The 22,411-nt window shown below is 35.0% G+C and overlaps 1 protein-coding gene across 1 annotated transcript in view; it reads right to left on the bottom strand.

Annotated features, from left to right (window-relative positions):
- The window catches only part of LOC112957237 (sodium channel protein type 2 subunit alpha-like), a 59,749-nt gene that overhangs the window by 20,204 nt on the left and 17,134 nt on the right, over window positions 1-22,411 (bottom strand). The window contains exons 10-19 of the mRNA XM_026050867.1: window positions 22,097-22,160; window positions 21,067-21,208; window positions 20,388-20,588; window positions 18,176-18,475; window positions 15,295-15,642; window positions 14,788-14,920; window positions 12,510-12,748; window positions 9,201-9,374; window positions 7,176-7,532; window positions 5,589-6,074 (exon numbers count right to left, since the gene is read on the bottom strand). Of these exons, the coding sequence (XP_025906652.1) occupies window positions 5,589-6,074; window positions 7,176-7,532; window positions 9,201-9,374; window positions 12,510-12,748; window positions 14,788-14,920; window positions 15,295-15,642; window positions 18,176-18,475; window positions 20,388-20,588; window positions 21,067-21,208; window positions 22,097-22,160 (2,444 nt within the window). The remainder of the gene's footprint in view (window positions 1-5,588; window positions 6,075-7,175; window positions 7,533-9,200; window positions 9,375-12,509; window positions 12,749-14,787; window positions 14,921-15,294; window positions 15,643-18,175; window positions 18,476-20,387; window positions 20,589-21,066; window positions 21,209-22,096; window positions 22,161-22,411) is intronic.

Below are 22,411 nucleotides of genomic sequence, written 5' to 3'. Positions count from 1 at the left end.
AGAATGGTAGGCAGTGAAGTTCACAACACAGGATCTCTAGTTTTCTTATTTTTGGAATCTCTAATTCAAACATGGCTTTAACACAATTAAAACATAGTTATTAAATATTTTATGATCAGTTGGAAGAAGCGGAGACATGTACCACATGAATTGCTCAACAAACCTTTCTACAAAACCTCTGTTTATTTTAGAGAATTAAGAAATGCAAGAACTAGAGCTAATTATCTGCCCTCTGAAATTGTGATGCACAGATAAAAAATACAATGAATTCCAGAATTTATGTAGTGCTTAGTGGATTTTAATTGAATTTTTTGTTTGTTTGTTTATGATCTTCTTTTAACTAATTCTCTGAATTCTTTTCACTTGCAAAATGAATACATGCGGTAAACAAAACACTTGGAAGTGTTTTGTTTTCCTGGTCCTCTACTAATAGCAATGAAACTTACAGATGGCAATAGAAGTAAACAGTTCTCTGTAAATTCTGTTCATAATTAAATGTGATGGAGTATCTTGCTTTGTAAGGCTCTATTTTAGATTTGGCATGCTGTGTATCTTCCTCTATAATTCTCTCTGTTTCTAATGCAGTTTCTCTCTAGTCATTTCAAAAGAAGAAGACTGGATTAGTATTGGAGAGCAGTTCATCAGCACAGCTAGTTCACAGTTTTGACAATCTGTGATTTGTTAAAGATAAAGGCCCTGATTTGGTCTGTTGAAGAAAATGGGAATTTATTTTTTATGGCATTTTTAAGGAAATGTTGTCAGAAATATTCCTGTGAATTGATTGGCTGGTACAGCTGTCAACCTTTGAGATCAGCTTTCTGTGACTGAAGGACATCTTGGATGATATTTTTCCATATTGAAATCCAAAACTTTATTCCTAAATCGTAATTCAGATATAATGAACAGTTGTTAAGTGGTACAAAGTGCAATAGGTAGGAATCTAATGTCTAAGATTAACATAGTCCCTTCATTCCACAGATTAACTGACATATTTTGTAATATAAACATCATCCACAAAGCTACACTAAATGTAAATGCATCAGGTTTTCCCCTTTTCCTTACTTCTCATTTTCCTGTTAAAAATAATTATCTTGCGTGTCTTTTCTTTTTAGAAAATCTCTTATGTCTGATAGTTATTTGTTGACTATTACAACTCTAATTAGTGACAGAAGATACCAACAAAATCCATGCTTATCTGGCCTTGAAGTATGTACCAAATGCTCTTTTCATTTGGTACTTTCAGCCAGTTATTGTTCTAACATACTTGGTCATTTTCAATATCTTGAAGATAAATCCTCTTCTTCCTCCACAGCTTAAGTTTTGCATGTGTAGCTCCTGACTACCTCTGTAGCTGACTGGACATTTTTGCATGAGCCGTTAACCTACAGATTCCAATTTTGCAGAATTTTAGGTTCCACATGAGGTAGGTAACGCTGCCTGGGAGTCCTTGAGCAGAACAAACACATAGTTAGAAAATAAATGTTCTAGTCTAGCAAAAAGATAGACCTTATTAATTGTCTTATCTGGAAGTAATATTAATTTAAGAACACAGGAACACAAATACATGTCTGTTGTATCAGGTGTTGAAGCAGTAAAACAATTGGTGGTCAATGCAGTTTCACCACGTTAGATAAACATTTGAGTTACTTCCAGTATGCAATGTAATTCATTGCAAATTATGCAGAAAAAAAAAAAAAAAAAAAGACTTTTTGGAAGATATGAACTTTAAAAAAGCTACAAGATCTCTATCAAAAGTGTCTTGGAAAAATTGAATGTTGCAAGATTTCTGTACCTTCTTCGATTTCTGTATTGAAGCAAGATACAGAAAGGCTGAAGTACAGTATGAGGTCTGATGTGAAAACGGTAGAAAATCTGGAAAGCACAACCTCCGTTTTGCATATGCCCTTCCACTGCTTGCCCCAGGTAGCTCTGGCCTGACTCACTTTGTCATTTACAAAGCCTCTGTCAAGCAGATATTGAAGGCTTATTAGATCAGGTGAAAATGAGGATTTATGATCTGAGGTCAGGAAAAACTTATTTTCCAAATCTGAGTTTACTGAATAAAATGCTTTTGTAATATGGTAATTAGAAGTAGTAGATGTGTGAGGTTTTTTTTAAAAAAATATTTCTTTCCAACTTTAATTATTCTGTGATTCTGTGATGTATTTAATGTATATACATTTCATCCAAACACAGATCTTCCTAAATTTCTAGTGATATATATTAGAAAAAAATTGTTTTCATCTAGCAATTGCACTCAGGTTCCAGCATACATTCTGGCACATTTGGGAAGGTACTTATTTATTAACTGCTGAATTAACTGTGGGTTGTTGCTATGAATCAGGAAAAACAACAACCACAAAAGAGGCCTACAAAACAAAGTTGATATCTAGAGATATTTTGTACTCTAATGTATCTGGTAGTAAAAATAGGAAAAATTTGATTTTTATCCCAATCACCAGCAGTCATAATTTCTAATTTAGTTATCTGCTCTTGGTACATTCCTCTCCCTGCTTTCTACATGATCTGCTATACGAGACAAAGTTACTTTAACTGGTGCAGTTAAACTGCTGCTGGCAATCAGCAAGACACGAGAAATAAATGGTTAATTCTATTCTTCTATGGATTTAGCTCCCACATCTCTGTTTGTTTTGCTTGTGTGCATGTGTGTGTTCTTAAGTTCTTATTAAAGGAGATATTTCCTGAGGGTATTTTATGTACTTAGTACTGTCACATTTGAGTGAAAGTAAGTTCTGCACCATCCCTTATGAGACCTTCTTCTAACAGGAATGCAGTCTTGATCATATCCATTTGATCCTATCCAAATTGTGCTGTTCTTTGCTATAGAGACAATGGAAACACTAGGCTGAAATACCCTCTATCATCCTTAAAAGGAAATCAGAAAGCAGCAGAGTATTCAACCGGACTGTTGACTAGATAGGAAAATGTTAAGAATCATCACAGACTCCTGTCACTTACCAGAGTATTTGTTCATATATTACCAAAGCCACTACATTTTTATACATACAATATAAAAGTACTTCATCTTTTCTGTAAAAGATATGCAGGAGGAATGAGCAGAAACCAAAATGAATATGGAATTCACAGTTTTCAGGGCACTGGTATGAAATTTCTTCCTTACTGACTACCATTTTGTTAATATGCACAAATATGTCAAACAGGTAAGCCCCAAACAACTGTCTGAGGACTGAACTTAAGAGAAGTTCTATTTCTTCAGCTTCCCAATGAGTTTTGATTACTACCCTCCATGAAAGTCTTAAGACTTCATGGAAATCTTAAATGAATGCTATCCTCCATTTTTGTCCACAAGCTCTCAATATCTATACTCTCCACTCTGGCCAATTTCCTTTAGTCACTTGAAACTTTCAGATGGCTACACAGATCTATAGATTTTATTTCTCTACCTGAAAATATATTGAGACATCTACAGTTTGTAACACAGGCAAAATGCCATTTGATTTTGTGTGCTCCTGAAACTTCAGGGTGGCCTTAGAAGAAAAGAACATTACGCTTGAGCCAAGTAAAGATAGGAATGAATAGAGCAACTGATTGTAAAAAGTCACATGGGAGATCAGGCTGTCATTTAGGACTCTTCTTTCAGGATGTTCTTGCATCATCATATCTCTTGAGAAACAGAGTTGTTTCTACTAATGAACTAGTTGTCTCCTTGGCTGTCCTGATACAATATTTATGTAAACTGTAAACTGAATTAATCTGTCTTAAAACAGAGAAAGATACCAAAAGTACTATGGGAGTATATATTTTAATTTATATTACTTCAGTCATGTACAAGCATGGTAAAGACTACTGAGGTCAGGAGCCAGGTGTGGATGGCAAGCTTACCATCCAGCTCTGCTGCTGAGCCCAACATGGCATGTAACCATGTGCTTAGCATCCGCCTTTCTTGTAAGCCCAACTCCCTAATGCATATTGCACACTTTAAAAAAAAAAAACAAAAACAAATTAAGAAAATTTAGTCATATAATTTCATATGATGGAGCCACAAAACCACACTCATCACTGTATTTACAACGAAACCAAGAAGTTTAGGGTGAAGATACATTTAAAAGAGGAACAGCATTATATATGGAAAGACTTATCTAAAATTCCTAAAGGTTCACTGGAAAAGGCAATATTTTTACTAGATCACATGACATGAAAAAAGAATTAGCTCAGAGACCCAGACTCGCTCTAAAAGCTTAAGCTTTCATACTACTGGATCTAGTAAAATGTATTATACCATCTTATAAACTCTGTATTGTTTATATTCTTAAATTGCCGTAGGTATACTGCTATGATGCTTTTGTACTGAAAGTGTTTATATCTGAGCAACTCAGTGAGCTAAAATAGAATATTTTGCTGGTAATTTTACAAATGTTATTCAGAGTAATCTTCTTTAAAATCATAAATAAGCCCATATACTATTTTCTTCTTAAACAAAACATAATATGATTAATTGGATCATGGCTACCAATAATTCATATCTGATGTATTTTGGTATTATAGAGCAATACAGTAGTGTTGGAAAATATGGCAGCTCCACAGTTATGATATAGTTATGAATGTGGGGCTTCTTTTACAAGGGCTTTCTTTATAGAAAACAAACTCATTTCTATTAATAAAGTCATAGCACTACCACAATATGTTATCTCATTCAAAGTATTTTCATCCAAGTTTGTTGATCTCTTAAACCTCATATTTTCTTAATTTCTAATGGAATTGAGAATAATTGTATTCTGTTAATACATTTATGAATTTGCAAGTGTACTTCACCATTTCTGCAATATACAAAATTTTCCTTAAATACCATTATCTTCTGTGTGTACTCATTTCCGGTGTGTAAGCCACAAGTTTGGGGTTCTTTTTTAGGCCAACTTCTGCCTCTTGGTACAATAACAATAGCGAAAGGCTTCTAAATAAACAGTTTCCAGTGCTTCCAGTGCATGCATATGCACTGCAAGATGCAGGTTCTCTGCTCTCCAGTATAACTTCTGGAGGTACTGCTTTACCATGATGTTGTTGGTATCTAGATTACTCCGAGTTGTCTACACTCTCTAGACCCCAAATCTACAGGAATATTCCTCACAGTGCTTTTTAGATAATGCAAAGTACATCATTGATTCATGATGTATTGTTCATTTTTTAGAACTACCCTAAATGTTTTAAAAAAATTATTATTTATATTTGATTATATAAGAAAAGCTATATACTCTTAGCCTTCTACAGCACTCTCTTTACATGATCCTGATCGTGTTCTAAATACTACGGAAAGGATCCTTTTTGGAATGTGTGCAAGTCCTAAATCTCATATACTGAAAGAAATGCTAATAAGCAGAATATAGACCTGTGAAATCTAAGGAGACATACTGTACTATCACATAGGGTAAATTGTCCTACCAATTTTCTTGAATTATGTATATAAAGATAATGGAACATAGAATTATAGGATATTTACATTAGGACACTTAGATAAAGTTTTTTAAACAATGCTGAAAATGAAATTAGTAAATACATAAATACAATGCTACAATATAAAGTATAAAAGTTAAGGTATAAAATAGTCCTACCTCTTTGCTTTCTTCCATATCAGATTCACTGCTAAATTCTTCAGTGTTCAGATTTTCAAAATCTGATTCTCCAACAGCAATAGGCACTGTCACCGTGAGGCCTGGGTTGTTTATGAACGACATGTAATCGTTTTCATCAATTACGTATTTTTCCACACTGCTGCCCGTGCCCACACCACTGGTGGTTCCATTCCCATCTTTAAGACAATTAAGATCCTTGCTTATTTCAACTACAGTGTGATTGGAAATGCAGCTGTCTTTCTTGTTGTTCAGCTCTTCAAGTGCTTTGATTTCTTCTAAAGCTTTCTGCTTTCTAACAAAGGCTTTTTGGATGAATTCCTGTATTTTTCTTTTCACATAGTCTATGCCCTTCTGAATCCTTCCCACCGCAATCTGGAGATTGTTCATTTCGTTATCATCGTCAGTAGCAGCAAGGTTGTCTGAACTAAAAGAGCTCAGCAGCAAGGCCAGAAACAGGTTCAGGACCTAAAAGATGAGAGAATACAGCTGTAGAGTACATGCATACATATATGAAGTGAGTTTTTTATAGAATACTCTGAAACTAGAATTGCACACATTATTTGTTTGGGAAAAAAAAAGAAAAGGTCACTAATTTTAGACAAAGAGTAGCACAAAAATTAAATTACAAGGCCTGTCCATACTGGTTTTGATCAGTATTCACTTAGAGGATGAAAGCAGACAAGCTGATGCCTAAACAATTTAACTCATTGATCTTTTCTTGAAGCAGCATATTTTTAGACTTGGAAATATTAAAAATGGTACAAAGTTTTACGTAGCTACATCCATCAGAGATTTGGAGACTCCTATCTAAAACTCCTAGGGAAATCACTCGGAATTTAAGTAGAATTACATGAAGTGCAAAGATGAGCAGTAAAAAGAAAGTTAAAAACTAAGTGAAAAGTGAAAATGTAAATGCTGCATTCCAATTATAATCCTCATTTCTAAAAGGTTCTGATCTCACCAATTCAATATATATCAATGCGTGATTAGGCAAATTAACTTAACGACTTGAATAAAAATTTGTATATAATTTGGAATTAGAAGCTTGTAAGGATGGAAACCCAGTCACTCTGTAGGGATTTGGCTTTTTTTTTTTTTTAAACCTAAACCAGCTAAAAAAAAAGAAATATTTAAATTCAAGATATACTTTATAAGAGCAGCTGCACTGGAGTTATTATTAAGTCAGAAGTTTTATGGGTATTTATTTATTAAGTGGAGAAAAGTTGATTATTTATTTCCTTTAGATAGGAGGCTCTCCATAAGCTGACACATAAATGTTATTATTTCAGGAGTAGTTCAGCTGACATTTGGATTTAAACAGCACTCTAATCTAGCTGTAACACTCCCATAATGGGATGTTTTGTGTGATAGTCTGACATATTCCTAAATGTCTGGACTCATACTGAGAGTACTTTAATGTACGGAAATGAATGAGAAAAGCGAGAGGGGAATGCAGATGTTCTCTTCTTCCGAACAGAAGCATGACAAACTTCCTCGTTGCCTATCTATAAATTTTTATCTCTATTTTCACATCAGAATTAATATTCATAAACATTCTTCACGTACCACTAGGTTGCCAATCACCATAACCAGCATGAAAACTATAAGGCACATGGTTTGGCCTGCAACCTCCATGCAGTCCCACATGGTCTCTATCCATTCCCCACACAGCACTCGGAATACAATCAAGAAAGAGTGGAAGAAGTCGTGCATGTGCCAGCGGGGAAGTTCACAGTCACTGGAGATCTTGCAGACACATTCCTTGTAGCTCTTCCCAAACAGCTGCATCCCAACCACAGCAAAAATGAAGACAATGATGGCCAGCACCAGGGTCAAGTTCCCCAGAGCTCCCACTGAATTGCCAATAATCTTAATCAACATATTCAGAGTTGGCCAAGATTTGGCCAATTTAAAAACTCGAAGCTGCAAAACAAAAAAGGAGAAAAATCATGAGCATGAGTTGTAGTGGAGTTCTGAATGTATCTTGCATTATTCTTTTTACACAACTCTGTTTTACAATATCTTTTATCATGTTAAAAATGCACACTTTTTTGGCTGTTGTCTATCTTCATTATAAATGAGCTTGAGTCCACTTATCTGAGATACCATACAGCAGACTATTTTCCTTGCTATTCCCCATGTATGTATTATAAGCCGAAAACCTAAGGCTGTTCGTACGTATGGTAGATCCAGAGATCATTTTGGAGAGCTTCTATTTAGTGACCACTGCACTGTATTGTACTGAAAAAGTTCATTTTACTTTTCAGAAGCCAATTAATTACCATTTAAATATCAATATTAAGTATTCTATTGCTTATAAAAGCATGCTAGAAACAACTAAGTCTCATACCAGGACTTACTGAATCTCCTGCGAGTGTTGGCTTATTTAGTAATTTGAAGAGAAGTGTGCTCTTGATAAACAAAACTAATCAAGAAGGAACTAGGTCCAGCTGAGTTTAGCAGAGCATACGTGTCTCTGTAGATTAATTTGTTCTTCACTACAAAGCGTGTATTTTAATGGGGGTCAGAGAACATGGAGCTTGCTATTTGCTTGAGCTCTGGTAATCAACATTTCATCTTAATGATGAACATAGAGAAAGAATATGTTTTATTTGAATTTAGTAATTTACTGCATTTGTTTTTGATAATTTTAAACATCCGCTAACAAATGTTTGCACAATTCCTCCAGAAATATAGAACTCTGTAGTCTTTTTATCACTTTTGCCACTTCCTCTATGCTGTCTTGGCTCTGCATTTCCCTCAGCACCACCTGAGTCTCACAGGCTTACTCAGAAAATGATTTATAAAGAAATAACTTGATACTGTGATGCTCTTTCAAAACATAAAAATTGACTTGAAAATAATACTGAGTAACCCAAGTTATGGTATGTGAACTTGGGTACCATGGCAACTGGTATCTTCAAACTAAATAACAACTTCCTGTTCATTATATTAAAAATATCATAGGATTTCAGGTAATGTGGTAAATATTACCGTTATGGACTTTGAAATCATGACTCTACATACTTATAAATTAGCATATTTAGAATACTATTTGCTACTCAAAAACATCTCATTCGAAATTCAGTGATATATAAGTGAGCTCTTTCTAAAATCAGATTGTTATGACTATTATATCTAATGGAATTACTAAATGTTTATTCTCAGTACCCATTAAAATAAATGTTGTAAACTGGGGTGATACATAGGAACACTACAGGGAACAGAAATAATGTTCATAAGATAAAGACTTTTAAAATGTATGCATGCTGTTGGAAATATATATGCATACTACTTACAGGCAGGTTTGATGTGTCTTAGTGAAATCTGCATAACTAATACTTAGAAAGTTCTCAAAAGATAGCAGTTAGTCTTTTACTGGTAAATGACAGGATAGGCTATCAGTATAATTTGGTATCAAGGGATCTCAGTTATGACCTGTGCTTGTGACTTCCAAATTAGGCATATATGAAAAATAGTGTGAGCCATATACGCAATACATCTCTGCAATGCCAGCAGTTGTTAGATATATCAGCACAATTTTGACAATGATATAATTACATGCAAACATTTAATTATCAAGGTATTTACCAGTCTGAATGACCGAAGAACTGATAAACCTTCAACATTTGCAAGACCAAGCTCCATTAAACTGAGGCTAACGATAATACCATCAAAAATATTCCAGCCTTCTTGGAAGTAATAATAAGGGTCCATGGCAATTATCTTTAATACCATTTCTGCTGTGAATATACCAGTGAATACCTAAAGCAAAATGTAATTCGTTAGTTGAATTGCTTTGAGAAATATATTTGAGCAAATTTTTATAATCCATTTTGAGTTCTGTTTCCTGCTACATGTATCTGTTACTATATAAACCATCTGATTGTTATCTCTGAATAGCATCTAAGTATTTCTATATATAGAAACATAGTAATTAAAAGCAAAATGCTAAATCCATACAGACATAGGAAGGCAGAGGTTTAATAAACCCCCACTAAGCCATTCACCAGTCAGCAACTCAGCTCCACTTCATATGTGACTAAAAATCTTATCATCTACTATCCATCCAGCAGCTGATGTGATCTGATCTGGTGTTTTTAGTCCAGTTCCTAGAGGATAATCCTACTAAAGCAAAACAAGACTTGACAGTAATTTGCATCCTTGCTCACAGTCTAAGCTGAAATGTTAGTACAGACTCTAACTGGGCTCTTCAGGTCAGAATTGAAGTGTCTGGTTGGAACAAGCTGGGGAAGTTGGAGCTCCTTGCACTAGGCTTTTAGTGAAAATGCAGAGAGGCTTCAATCTTTAGATGCAGCAAAGCTACAATTCTTCATGACAGCAATTTCCATCTGATGGTGATAATGTCCTTTGAAATATTTGTAAAAGTGTCAAATATTAAATGATTGATACCCGTTCATCTCTGAACGTCCAGGAGTTCACCCAACATCACAGCTGCAGTAAGTAGTGGTTTGTGCAGCATAATTAAAAGCTGCCTGGAGCATAATGCAAATGCAAAAGCACTAAAAACATATGAATGATCTGCAGAACACTCCAAGAGTATTGTAGGCAATCCAGATATCTGATCACAGAAACTGATGTGTTCTGCCATTGCCATGTTCACAACCCAGCTTGTTCTCAGCTGTTCTCCTCCTATAGCTACTTTTATCAAAGCAGAGCTAACCTTTCACAACACTATCCAACTAGACCTCTGATTAGCTTTAAATATAAATGTGTTAGGAAGTAGATATAATGGGAAAATAGTCAACATTGTCAAATATTTTTAAAAACCCTATTTTTCAGAAATTAGAAATGTAATGAGAAATATTGCACCATTGAGATATGGCAGGCACTAGCACATAGAGGGATCTGATAGGTATTTCTGTGTGGTAAAGACATTTCCACAAATAATGTCTTTCTTGACGGAACTGTAAAAATATTGGACAAAATAATTAAAAAATAATGAAAAACATTACATTTTAAAATATTGCCACCCCAAAATAACATGTGCTGTCCACAAACTAATTTCTCCTGAGCTTAACTGCATCTCCAAAAATAGTACATGGTAGCATAAGTAAATATCATCTTTGTTATAAACAGTGAGAAGTTTTGAGAGCTGCATACGTTTTAGTATTTTGAAAGTGATTCATTGTGTTTTAGAACTATTTATTCCTTCTCATTAAAATGCTACAAAAAGCACAGTCATATTTGTCATATTTAATTTATCCTCAAAAACACTATGATGTTACAAGCAGAGAGTAAATTAATATAGTTTGGATACAAACTACCAAATTAAGGTTAATAGATTAATGCCGTGAAGAAGAGAGGATTTAATTGAAACCAGCAGGAATAGTATTCACTGCATGTATATTGGTCTAAGTATGAATACTGGATTGTTACAAAGGGTAGTTTAAAATCTGATTGTTGCTAGCAGAGAGAAAAGAGAGAAAAGAGAGAAAAGAGAGAAAAGAGAGAAAAGAGAGAAAAGAGAGAAAAGAGAGAAAAGAGAGATGAGAGAGAAAAGAGAGATGAGAGAAGAGGAAGGAAGGAAGGAAGGAAGGAAGGAAGGAAGGAAGGAAGGAAGGAAGGAAGGAAGGAAGGAAGGAAGGAAGGAAGGAAGGAAGGAAGGNAAGGAAGGAAGGAAGGAAGGAAGGAAGGAAGGAAGGAAGGAAGGAAGGAAGGAAGGAAGGAAGGAGGGAGTTGGGGCAGAAGAGAAAAAATGTTGGAAGGGTAAACAGTAAGAGATATTGTTCTAATATTAGTATAACTGACTGACTGACGTTACAATACCCTAGAATCTGTGATGAATATAAGAATATGACAGTGATTAAATATTTGTCCAGAAGAAAGAAAACTCTAAATCAACAAGAATACTATGCACACAAGAATACTTCTACTTTAGCTCTATTTTGAGTGTTTGTGATATGTCTAAGCTAAGGAGAATATTTCAACTCTTCAAAACGGGATCTGACAGAGACTGAGAAATCTATTACTCCTTAGTTTAAATAATAGCTGACTTTTCAACACTAATCTTTCTGAGTGATTAGCTCAGAGCACTTGGTTGGTTTTTGTTTTCAGGACTGTATACTGGTGAATCAGTCCACTCCTGTCATGTGTAAACTATCTTAGTAATGTGAGCTGGCAAAGAATAAAAAATTGGATGAGACCTCTTCTGAGATGAACACTTACAAGGCTGAGTCCTGTGCTTCCTGAGCAACAGAAACAAGTGGAGTGAATCACAGAGTAACATTTATGTGGTTATTCCACATGTGGATTTTTTTGGTGTCTGCTCAGGAAAGGAAATAGATAGATAATATCCCTGGATCAGGTTAACATTGGAGGTGGCAGCACTCATAAACTAATAAATACTACGTGTTCTGATTACAGAGTAAAAAACAATCTTCTAGTTAAATAAGTATTTTCCAGTTACTTAAAGTGATAGGTTCTCACAAAAAAATAGTTTTCTTGGAAATGTGCTTTCATATAAATAAAAAAAAAAACAAAGATGAAATTCTGGCAACTGATTTTCCTCCATTTCTTATAGAAGAAAAGTATTTTCTATGATGGTATATCAGTACCATGGTAAAAATTAGATGACTTGTAGTAAAGACAAAACCTAAGACAAAACTCAAGAAATGTGACAATCAAGTGATGAATGAATTTCAAAAAGTATTCCATTATTTCATTATAGCAGTTATAAGCTAGAATCATGAAAGTTACAGGCCAATACTGGCTCCAGTAAAAATCACCTTATCCACAAAAATCATACATACAAATTATAAACAGAATGAAAAGCAGTCTTCAATGAATTTAAAACAAATGCAATGTATTTACACATATTTTCTTGAAGAAATGGTTACTCTTAACTCAAGTACTAGTACTGCATGACAAACAACTCACCAGGTTGCCCACAGAAAGGACACTGCTAAACTGCTCGGTCATTGGATAGTGCTCCATGGCCATGAACAAGGTGTTCAGAACAATGCAAATAGTAATGGCGAGGTCAACAAAGGGGTCCATCACAACCAGATTGACAACATGCTTTACTTTCAACCATGGACTCCAGCAGTCCCAGATTAAGAAAGTATTTGCAAATCTGTACCAGCATGGTGGACATTTCTGTCTTGATTCTTCAAGCTCTGTAAAAAATAGAAAAAAAAAAAAAAGGCAAATAATTTTCCAGTTATAATTTCTGGACATTTTTGTTTAAAATACATATAAATAATAAATCATTCAAATAGTGCATGGAAAGTGTGATTTGCCTCACTACATTTAGCTATCTGAAAGTTAAGCGCCTCATCTATCCAAGCTCCTCTGTGACCAATGGAGAGTTCCAGGTAACTATGAGGAGTGATTATTCTCAAAAATCTATCTTAAAATTGCAAAAAGTCTGTCTTCCCACTCACAGTAGGGGAATGTAGGTGATTAGTTTAGATTAGTTGACTTGTAACAGATGCATCAATTTGTATAATGAAAGTTAGCATGACTCCACCATCAGTATGCACATTTGAATTTGCATAAGCTTCATAAAATAGAACATTTTATTATCTTTGTAACATGCATATATTTTGATAGGAGCTATAACAGTATTGCATTTGCTGTGAACTACTAGTATATCATGCTAGATAAATGAATTTCATGCATACATAACATTCTTTATTTGAATCTACTTTTTAGTATAGACAGAGCACATATTCACATTTTGAAGAGGATCATTTGACCTTGCTTGAACATTTCTTATATATTTGCACTATGTCTATGAACAGAGAAATAGAACAGCTGTATTAGGCTGTGATCTCAATTAGAACTTTAAAAAATATTTTCCATTTCAAAATGGTCAGAGGTACAAAAGAACTTGGAGTTCTTTAGAACTTAGAAAAGCTCCTCTTAGAAAAGGAGCTAATAATAGCAAGGATGAAGGGCCAATTGAACCTACCTATTTGATGGGGTGTTTGAGAACAGTCTGGGAAGATAACAGATATTTGTCTAAGCAAAAAGTATTTTGACTGCAAAATACATAAGATAATGACCCACTTCTAAGGAAGTTCACACACAGTGGCGTCAACACAAATCTGAAATTATTTTACAATTTTCAGATATCCCTAAGGCTTCCATCATCATAGCATGCATGGCTGATTGTGCCAAAATAGCAAACATGCTGTTTTACAGTTTTTGCTAATAAGAATGATAAGTATTGTTGATATAATGCTCAATCTTGCATCTGGAGAACAAGTGAGTTGATTTTTGTCTCTGATATTGTCCCATACAGATGGAATTACACAAAGTTGAAGGTCAGTTGCCACAGCTGTCGAAGTCGTCAGCACACACTACCTCAAGATGCAGACTTCTTGACACAAAAGGGTAAGTAGAGAAAGTTTTCTAAAACCTTTAAAAAACATGATGATGACAGTTCTTCTGGAAGAGTGTGGATTGGGTGGAATAGTCACATTTCTGAAAATGTAATTCAGTGATCACATCCAGTGAATCTTTTAAATATATAAAATATATAAATGGTGTATTTATGAAGTGTGGGTTTACTCAATTTGCATTAAATCAACAGAACACTTAATTCTAATAATGTATTTTTCTCATTTTCAGTAGGTATAGTTTTGTAATGTTTGCAAAACCTGTTCAGTAATACCTAAGGCAGTCAACTTGGGTGGATTACAGTTGTTTGTGACTTTTAGAACTTTTTCATTTCAATCTCCTGATGTCTGTCTCTGGATTTTAAATGTAAGGGAAAGAAAAGTTTTAGGACATTGCAACTCATACCAATAAGGTATAGTTCCTCTGTACATTATTTTATTTTTCCTTGTATTATGTATGTTTTAGGAAGAAAATACCTGTCTTCTCTGTTTTGGGCCTTGTCCCTTCATTAGCTAGGATTATTTTGATTCTCTTACTCTGTTAGGCCACTCTTCAGAGCAGTATTTTAGAAAGTGTCTTTGAAACCGAATTTTTAAGCACATGGAATGTGCTAACTGGTTTTAGAAAAGCTAGAAAGCCTTTTGTAAGGCTTTTGTAAAACCTTTCAAAAGCCTCTGAAGCTTTTGAAAGCCTTCAGAGATTTCACATGTCCAGTTTTACATTTAAAGTGGAAATGATGTAAATAATTTGACTTTTTGTGTACTTATCAGAAATTTAATGAACTTCTTTTCAGATGAAATGCTTCATTTACCTTCCATTGTATTTGTGAGTATACTGGCTATACTCATTGCTCTTTGTCTTGCAGCAGAATCTTCCAGCATTTCCATGGAAATTTGATAAGAACTCAGTCTTCTTTTTCTTATTTCTGTTTCTGTAGTGGTGCCCTATAAATTAAATACTCAGGAATTAACCCATCATTTTAAACGATTAACAATATTTACTGTATAAGCATGTAGTGACAGTCAAAATGGGGTTTGAATATTAGACTTTCCTTACACACTGTAGATTTCTCTTCCCCTGGGAGTTTGATCTTTATCTCAGTGGAAATTTTGTATGGTATTCCATACAAAGCCAGCCAGCTGAGAGACACACTGCCAGAGCAATGGGGGACCAAACGTGGTATTCTTTTAAGTGTTTAAAAGTATAAGTTACTGAAATTATTTCTTAATTCTATAATAAATCAATCAGTATACAGATGTGAGCAGGATGAAAAATTTCTGAACCAAATTTTAATAATTAATGATTAACTTATAATTACCTCTGGTAGAAGCTGTCCAGTAGGTGAAGTTAGGGTTGAAGGTCCTCCGACTAAGGAAACTACCCCATTGCAATCCACAGTGCTGTGCATTTTCCCATTAGCTGGAAGGGCTGGAACCATTCTGGATGACATACTAGCTTGGCTAATGTTACTGTTGCGCCGTTCTCCGTGTCGATTTGGAACAAAGAGGGAATCTCTTCTGCTCTCATTGTCTTCCAGAGTGCTGTGCTCATCGTCAGCAAAGTCATTTTCCGATCCTATATCCCTTGCACGTCCTCTGAAACTGAAAATGCTTGTTTTGCTGTTGCGCCTTGGTGAGAACAGGGAGCCACGAATGCTTAGCAGAGACTGCAAGAATTTTAAAACAATAAAAAAAAATAAACAAAAAATAGCATTAGTACCAAAGATGTAAGATTATGCAAAGCCTTGGGTTTTTATGTAAGAACAGTTATAATGCTGAAGAGGAAGGGTAGTTACTCTTTTTTTCTAAATAGCAGCAGTCTGTTTATCAGCTCTAGCCTGCACTGCATTCTCTTTCATATAATGAAGTAAGATTAAGGCGAAGGAGACAGGTCAGGTTGAGGAGGTTAGAGCAAAGATTGTAGGTTGAATTGGTATGGATCTCCTGATATGCTGGAGAGATTAGAATTCTCATCAAGACTAACGTGATTTTGCAGGTATTCATTTATTCCTTCTCTCATTAAAGGACATACCTGAAAATCTTTTTAGTTTTCTTCCTTTCTTCATCCCTTGGAGACTGAGTGATGCCAGCTCATGAGGCTCACTGCTCTCTCATTATGTTTGTTAGAGATGGAAGTAGTGTTAGGCTTGGTCTTCAATTCAGTCTAACTAAACTAATGCAAAGACCTTATCTGTACTCTTCACAAGTGGTCTGGCAGTGTGGGAACAACATAATCTAAAGCTGGAAGACAGGGACAGCAGCTTGGGGAGGCTCTGGAGGAAGGCTGGGAACATGCCTAGCAGTGCTCCCGTGCGCAGCACTTGTGCGTAGCAGGCTGCACACATACCAGAAGGTGCCACTTGGCCATCAGGCAACTCAAAGCAAGCACTCACCAGAGACACAGTTATCTAAAGATATCCGCTTACAAACGAGAAAAATAAATCAGTGGTTGTTGGTAATTCATCTGTTAATTACAGCAGAAGCTGCTTAATGGAATCTTCTTTTCCCTTGCTACATATTTTATTAATAGCATTCATGAATAAATAAAATGAGTACTAATTGTGGAAAAAAAGAAACACTGTATTAAGCTTTCTCCAACCCTCTCTTTGTACAAATCTTTGTGTCTTGGTGCCTTAGGAACCTGATTTCAGATGTTTCTTCATTAGTTTTTCAGATGGAAAGCCATACATGCAGCAGCAGTGTTTTTGTCTCAAAACAATGCAAAAGTGTAAGCTTCATTAAAATATATAAAAGTCTATATAAATGCTTTGCAAACTGAACCATGTGAATATATGAAAATAGCAATACATATATATCTATACCATCTATACATACATATCTGTACCTATACATACACACACACAGAGTGCTGAATGGGTAGTACTACCCATTGTAAAGGCTGACAAGTGTTTTCTATTATGAGTTATAGTCTACTGTTCTTACAGCTATACCAAATTTTAATAATTTGGGCTGAAATTTTCTATGTCAGCTGTGAGCCTCAGGCTGAGTTACTTCAAGAATATCAGCCAAATGGTTCTGATAACCTATTTACGTAAACTAGGTTGGGAAAAAGTGCTGTTCTGCTAATGCTCAAAAATTACTTTTTCTTGAAGAACCTCTAATATCTATACAGCGTGACAGAACAGGAACCTAATTAATGTGCCTTTTGCTACTTGTAAATGCACTTGACCAACCAGCACTCCTTTAACAATCGCACGCTTACTAGGTTTCAGCTGACTACCACTGCTGCCCTTGTGTTTCAATGAATGTTTCCATGGCTGCTATGTTCTGTGCGTTGTCCAGTTCTTCCAGTATGTATTATCATGCTGCGAACACAGCTAAATGGATCAGGCCCCTTAGGGATTTAGGAAGAATAAGGCCTATTTTAAAAGTCTCTGCTGGTTTTAGACAAAGTACCTAAGCCAGAATGGCTGCCATTCTAACACATGGAGAGGCAGATATACATGTGCCTTCATACGCCTGTTGCTTTTCTGCATTTCCTTTAATTCTACAATCTATACACAAATAACCAAGTTTAATATAAATATAATATATTCTTTAATCAGACTCTTCACCAGGTAATAATAAATAATAAATAGCATCAGTAAAATAAGAACTAACAATGGAGAAGCATATTATTTTGTACTTAAAGCACAGGAGTCATGGTCAGAAATTCCTTTTGGCTCAGAGTTTGTAAATGGCTCTTCTTTAGCGTGGACAAGTCGCTTAGTGTCCTAACGTGTGTAGTTAGGATATTTGTAATATATTTACATATGTAACTCAAGGATAACTGTGCAGTTTAAAATGAGATCTTTAGCAGCAACACTTTGGATCGGCCTGATTCAAAACTCATCACAAATACTGAAGATTTTCTGAGAAGCTCTGGTCCAAAACTAATATGATCTTTTATTAGAACAGAAATACACTTTTACTCAAAGGAATTTGATAAATTTAATCATTGTCTGTGAACTGTTTTTTTTCTTATCCAGAGATTAAGCTGCCTATTTCTTCTTCAGTATGGTAAGCATTATTTCATTTCCACAGAAATGCAAATATGTCTTTGTCAGACCAGGCATCATCCCATATATTTATTTGGCCAACTAGTTACAGATACCTCTTATTCCATCAATGTACTTAATTAAAAATTAATATTTTCATCAGTCTGTGTGCATTGTTATTTAATAATAGAGATTACTGTACCTGGTGGGGAGATGTGAATCTTTTTTCATATGTCAGTTGACTTCCTTCCGTAGAGAAGCGAAAACTTTTCCTTCTGATACTGTCTTCCGATTCCGACTTAGGAAATTTATCAATATCTCCTCTGTCCTCTGCTTCAGCCAGTTCCTTCTGTCTTCTTTTCTTCCTTCTGTTTCTCCTTTCTTTAGCACTCTTTGAGCTCAATTTTGATGCCTCTGAGGAGCTTTCTAAGAGTTCTCCCAGTCCCCCTACACCACTAAAATCTCTTGATGCAACTGATGCTGCTGCTACTGCTGCTGTTGCCTGTCATATTACAAAACATGATATTCTTAGTATGCCAAATATGAACAATTTTATAGGCTTCTATAGATTGTATTTTATTATCACTGCCTGTTAGAATCATTTCAGCGGGCAAATGCACACAAATAAACTTAATATAAGCTACTGAGATATATAGCTCCCCACTGTTCAGTAGCATAAGCGACTTGAAACATTTTAGCAGTAAGATATCAAAACCATTCCTTAAAGCCTCACTGCACAAGACACTGCTCTAAAATTAGACAGCAATTCTTGTTGTTGCTTGTTTTTTGTTTTTTCTTTTCATACATTTCAGACCTACTTCCCCCTTTTCTCTTGAGAAAGCCCAGCATTATATTCCGGATGAATTCTGCTGATTCTTTCTGACTTTTTATGGAAAGAATAACTAATTTCTGTCATATAAATTAACATATCATAATCCAGCTAGCAACCTGCAGGTGATTTAATCTTGTAAATGGCCTTTTTTTTCCACTCTCTTCATGTGAGGATAGTCACTTTTCTTCTCCCTTCACTGGCAACAGGCGGGCTCCACTCTTTATCTCAAAGGACAATTCCACAGCTTGATAATCAACCTTTTAATTCCCTCAAACCAGTAATATACTCTCTCAAAATCACAAGATCTTTATTTTAACACTGATTTTCTCATCATCTGTTGAGTTGAGTCGTTTTTCATTTTAAAAGGATGATGACTTGCCAGGGCCTTTATACAGCCCTCGTAGTTTCTGTTTCTTTCCGTTCTCGCTTTGCACCTCATTGTGGATCAAAAACTTCTCTGTCCACATATGTAATCTCACAAGGACAGTTTATGCTCTCTAAAATAGCCTCACATTATCTTTTGTTTTAATTAACAGTGGTTTAATGACTTTAAGGGATAAAAGTATCAGATTGTTTAAAAATATATATTCTTTGCTGATATTTAACTTTTTTTATTATTTGCATTTTGCAGAATTCTGCTTTTCCTTAGTGATTTGGGAGTGATAAGGATTAATCACTAAAATAGAGTTATGCTAATTAGATTTCACAGGTCATGCATAAAGCTTTTTTTTCAAGATCAGATGAAGATCTTGAAATCTTACCACCTCATTTATAGAATCATTCTTACTTAGTGAAACTAGCAGTTAGCATTTTATAAACATCATCCTGTTAAAAATGATTATAGCGCATGTGAAAATGAATAGAAAATGAGTCCAGAAATTAGAAGAACATCCAACCACAAAGCTGATTAACAATGTATAACACCTTGTCATATATTTTAGTTTCAGGTAAGGTCATGCAGAAGTATCTATTAGCATTACATTTTCTCGTATAACTAAAATAATGTTCTCTCTTCAAAGAAAACAAAGACTGCTTTAAAAGTGGTCTGAGGTAGCACCTTTGTTTATTAATATGTTCTGCTGTTCGAAGGATATCTAAATGTCTGATTGACTTCAGTGGGCAAGATTTAGGGATATACTTAAAAATCTTGTTGGATAGGACCCCGTGAGAACACTTTAGCATTGATTACTATCCTGCACTTTATTTTCTGGGTAGTGGAGAGGAACTAATAAACACACTCTCACTCAGAGCATAAACCAGAACAGCACTAGACTGTAACCGAAAACCATTACCAGGTATGAGGACTTAAAGTCAGGTTTCTAGGACAACATTGTCACAAATATATTATAGCCTTAAGGTGAACTTAGTAATATATATTTCTGTGTCATTAACTTACTTTCCTTGTCAGTGGGGTAAAGGTACTTACATGCTGACTTGCATTGGCTATTACTGCGTGGTAAAGGAGCCTTTTTTATTTGTAGTTCATCACATGATTTATACACTTTCTGTTTCATAAAATTTTATTACTCTTGCTATAAGAGTAAGGCTGTTTAGAAAATACTATTTCCATCATTACCTGTGCTTCTTCTTGTTGTTTTTTCAGTTGCTCCAACATTTGTTGAAATTCTGCTTCTTTCTGCTCTGCTTCCTCCATGGTTGCTTGATTCTGTTCCTCATAGGCCATGGCAACCACAGCCAGGATCAAGTTGATCAGGTAGAAAGAGCCCAGGAAAATAACCAAAACAAAAAATATCATGTATGTTTTCCCAGCAGCACGCAGTGTCTGGGGAAAGAGAGATGCACACATTTTTAGCAAACCTCTAAATATCACCATATAAGCTTGTGGCATCTGGGTTGTAATCTAGAAATGCATTTTAAGTTTGCCTGTGTGAGCACAAGCTTAGTTAATTACTCCATACAAAAATATTTAGTATTATCTCCTGGCTATCTGGGCAAAATTCAAGTTTTGTGTCTGCTGTGGTCAAAGTAAACAAAATTTTATAGCTTGCATACTTCAGAATACTAATGAGAACGCATAGCAGCGGTTGCTGCCCCAACTATAATTATTATATTACTTGTGTTACAGTCACAGTAGAAAACATTATTTACGTAAATATGTTACTCAGCCACTTATTTTTGTTACTGCAGTGACATAATGCCTTGATCTTAGCTTAATATTTCTGCTCATGTACACATAAGCCTATTTATATAATATTGTATGTCACCTAGAGTTTACCTTTTACTTCACAAAACTTTCTTACCAGCTGGTAAAGGTTCTCCCAAAAGTCTTGAGTCATCAGCCGAAACAGTGACAGGAAAGCCCAACTGAAGGTGTCAAAACTTGTGTAGCCATAGTTGGGGTTTCTACCAGCTTTCACACATATATACCCTTCTGGGCACTGCCTGTATGAGAACCAAGCAGGATACATTTATTGACAACATTTATTTTCCATGGAAACAGCCTATGCTATATTTTGGGGCAATATGCATTTTTTTTTCCACAGGAAATGCCTGAATTAAAAATAGATTCATTCATTTAAAATGTCTATGAAACAAACTCATCTCAGAGTAAATTAGCAATATCCTTTTTCACTAGTTGGAAGGAGCTGAATATTTAAATTCTCCTCTTAAATAGAATTCATAGTTCAAATTAGTAATTTCCTAGCAAATATAATTGCTAAAATAGAGTTAAGGTTGTAGACAGCTAAAACAACATTATTAGCTAAATGAAATTATACTGTTATGAAGCTTCCACCCAATGCTGATTTTTCTTTTCAGATGAGGTTCTTCACCGTAGCCAGTTAGGCATCAAGAGTTCAACAGCTCTTGGCTGTAGCAGTTTGGCACACGTAAGTGGCAGAGGTTGCCAGTAATGAAAAAGAATTAGGCTTGAACTGAGAGAAATTCATCCTTGACATCCTTGACAGTGACATGCAGTCACTGCTATGCCTTCTTAGTATTTTACATGTTCTCATCCTCAGTTCTCACCTTCGCTTTCATGTTACTTCAGTCAGTATATCTCTTAAATAGAACCTACAGGAGTACATATTTTTACCATTAACAATAGGACCACTCCCCAAACAAGGAGGAACAAATGCTGTTAATGAGTATTTTGTTTAGCCAGACATTAAAATACTTTGACTTAAGGAAGAAATAATTATTTAGTGGCAAATCCCTATGAGCTCTGTGACACTTCTAAATATGGAATTGCAACTGCTATGCAGAGTTTTCTTCTCATTCCTTTTTTATTTTTCTATAAAATACAACAGAGGATTTTTGAAAGAGTCTTACCCTGCATCAGAGCTATTACCACAAAGTAGGGCATCTCTTTGTCCTTCCAAAATGTAAAAATGAGCTGTTGAGAAAGCATTAAAAATATATGTGAATACATCAAGTGATTCTTACTGCAAAGCACTACAAAATAAAATGAAGCTCAGTAGATAGAAAATTACTAGCTCCTGATCACTTTGTGTTTTATTTAGGAATTCTTCTGCTACTGTACTACTCATTTATTGAACATATTGACCACTGTGACTATAAGCCATCCTATATAGACCAGAAAAACAAGCAGTTCTGCATATTTTGGGTCACAAACAGTTACATACT

This window comes from Nothoprocta perdicaria, unplaced genomic scaffold (genome assembly GCF_003342845.1).
Source record: "Nothoprocta perdicaria isolate Ctin4 unplaced genomic scaffold, notPer1 scaffold_0, whole genome shotgun sequence".
Classification (NCBI taxonomy): Eukaryota; Metazoa; Chordata; class Aves; order Tinamiformes; family Tinamidae; genus Nothoprocta; species Nothoprocta perdicaria.
This window is presented reverse-complemented; position numbering and strand designations above follow the sequence as displayed.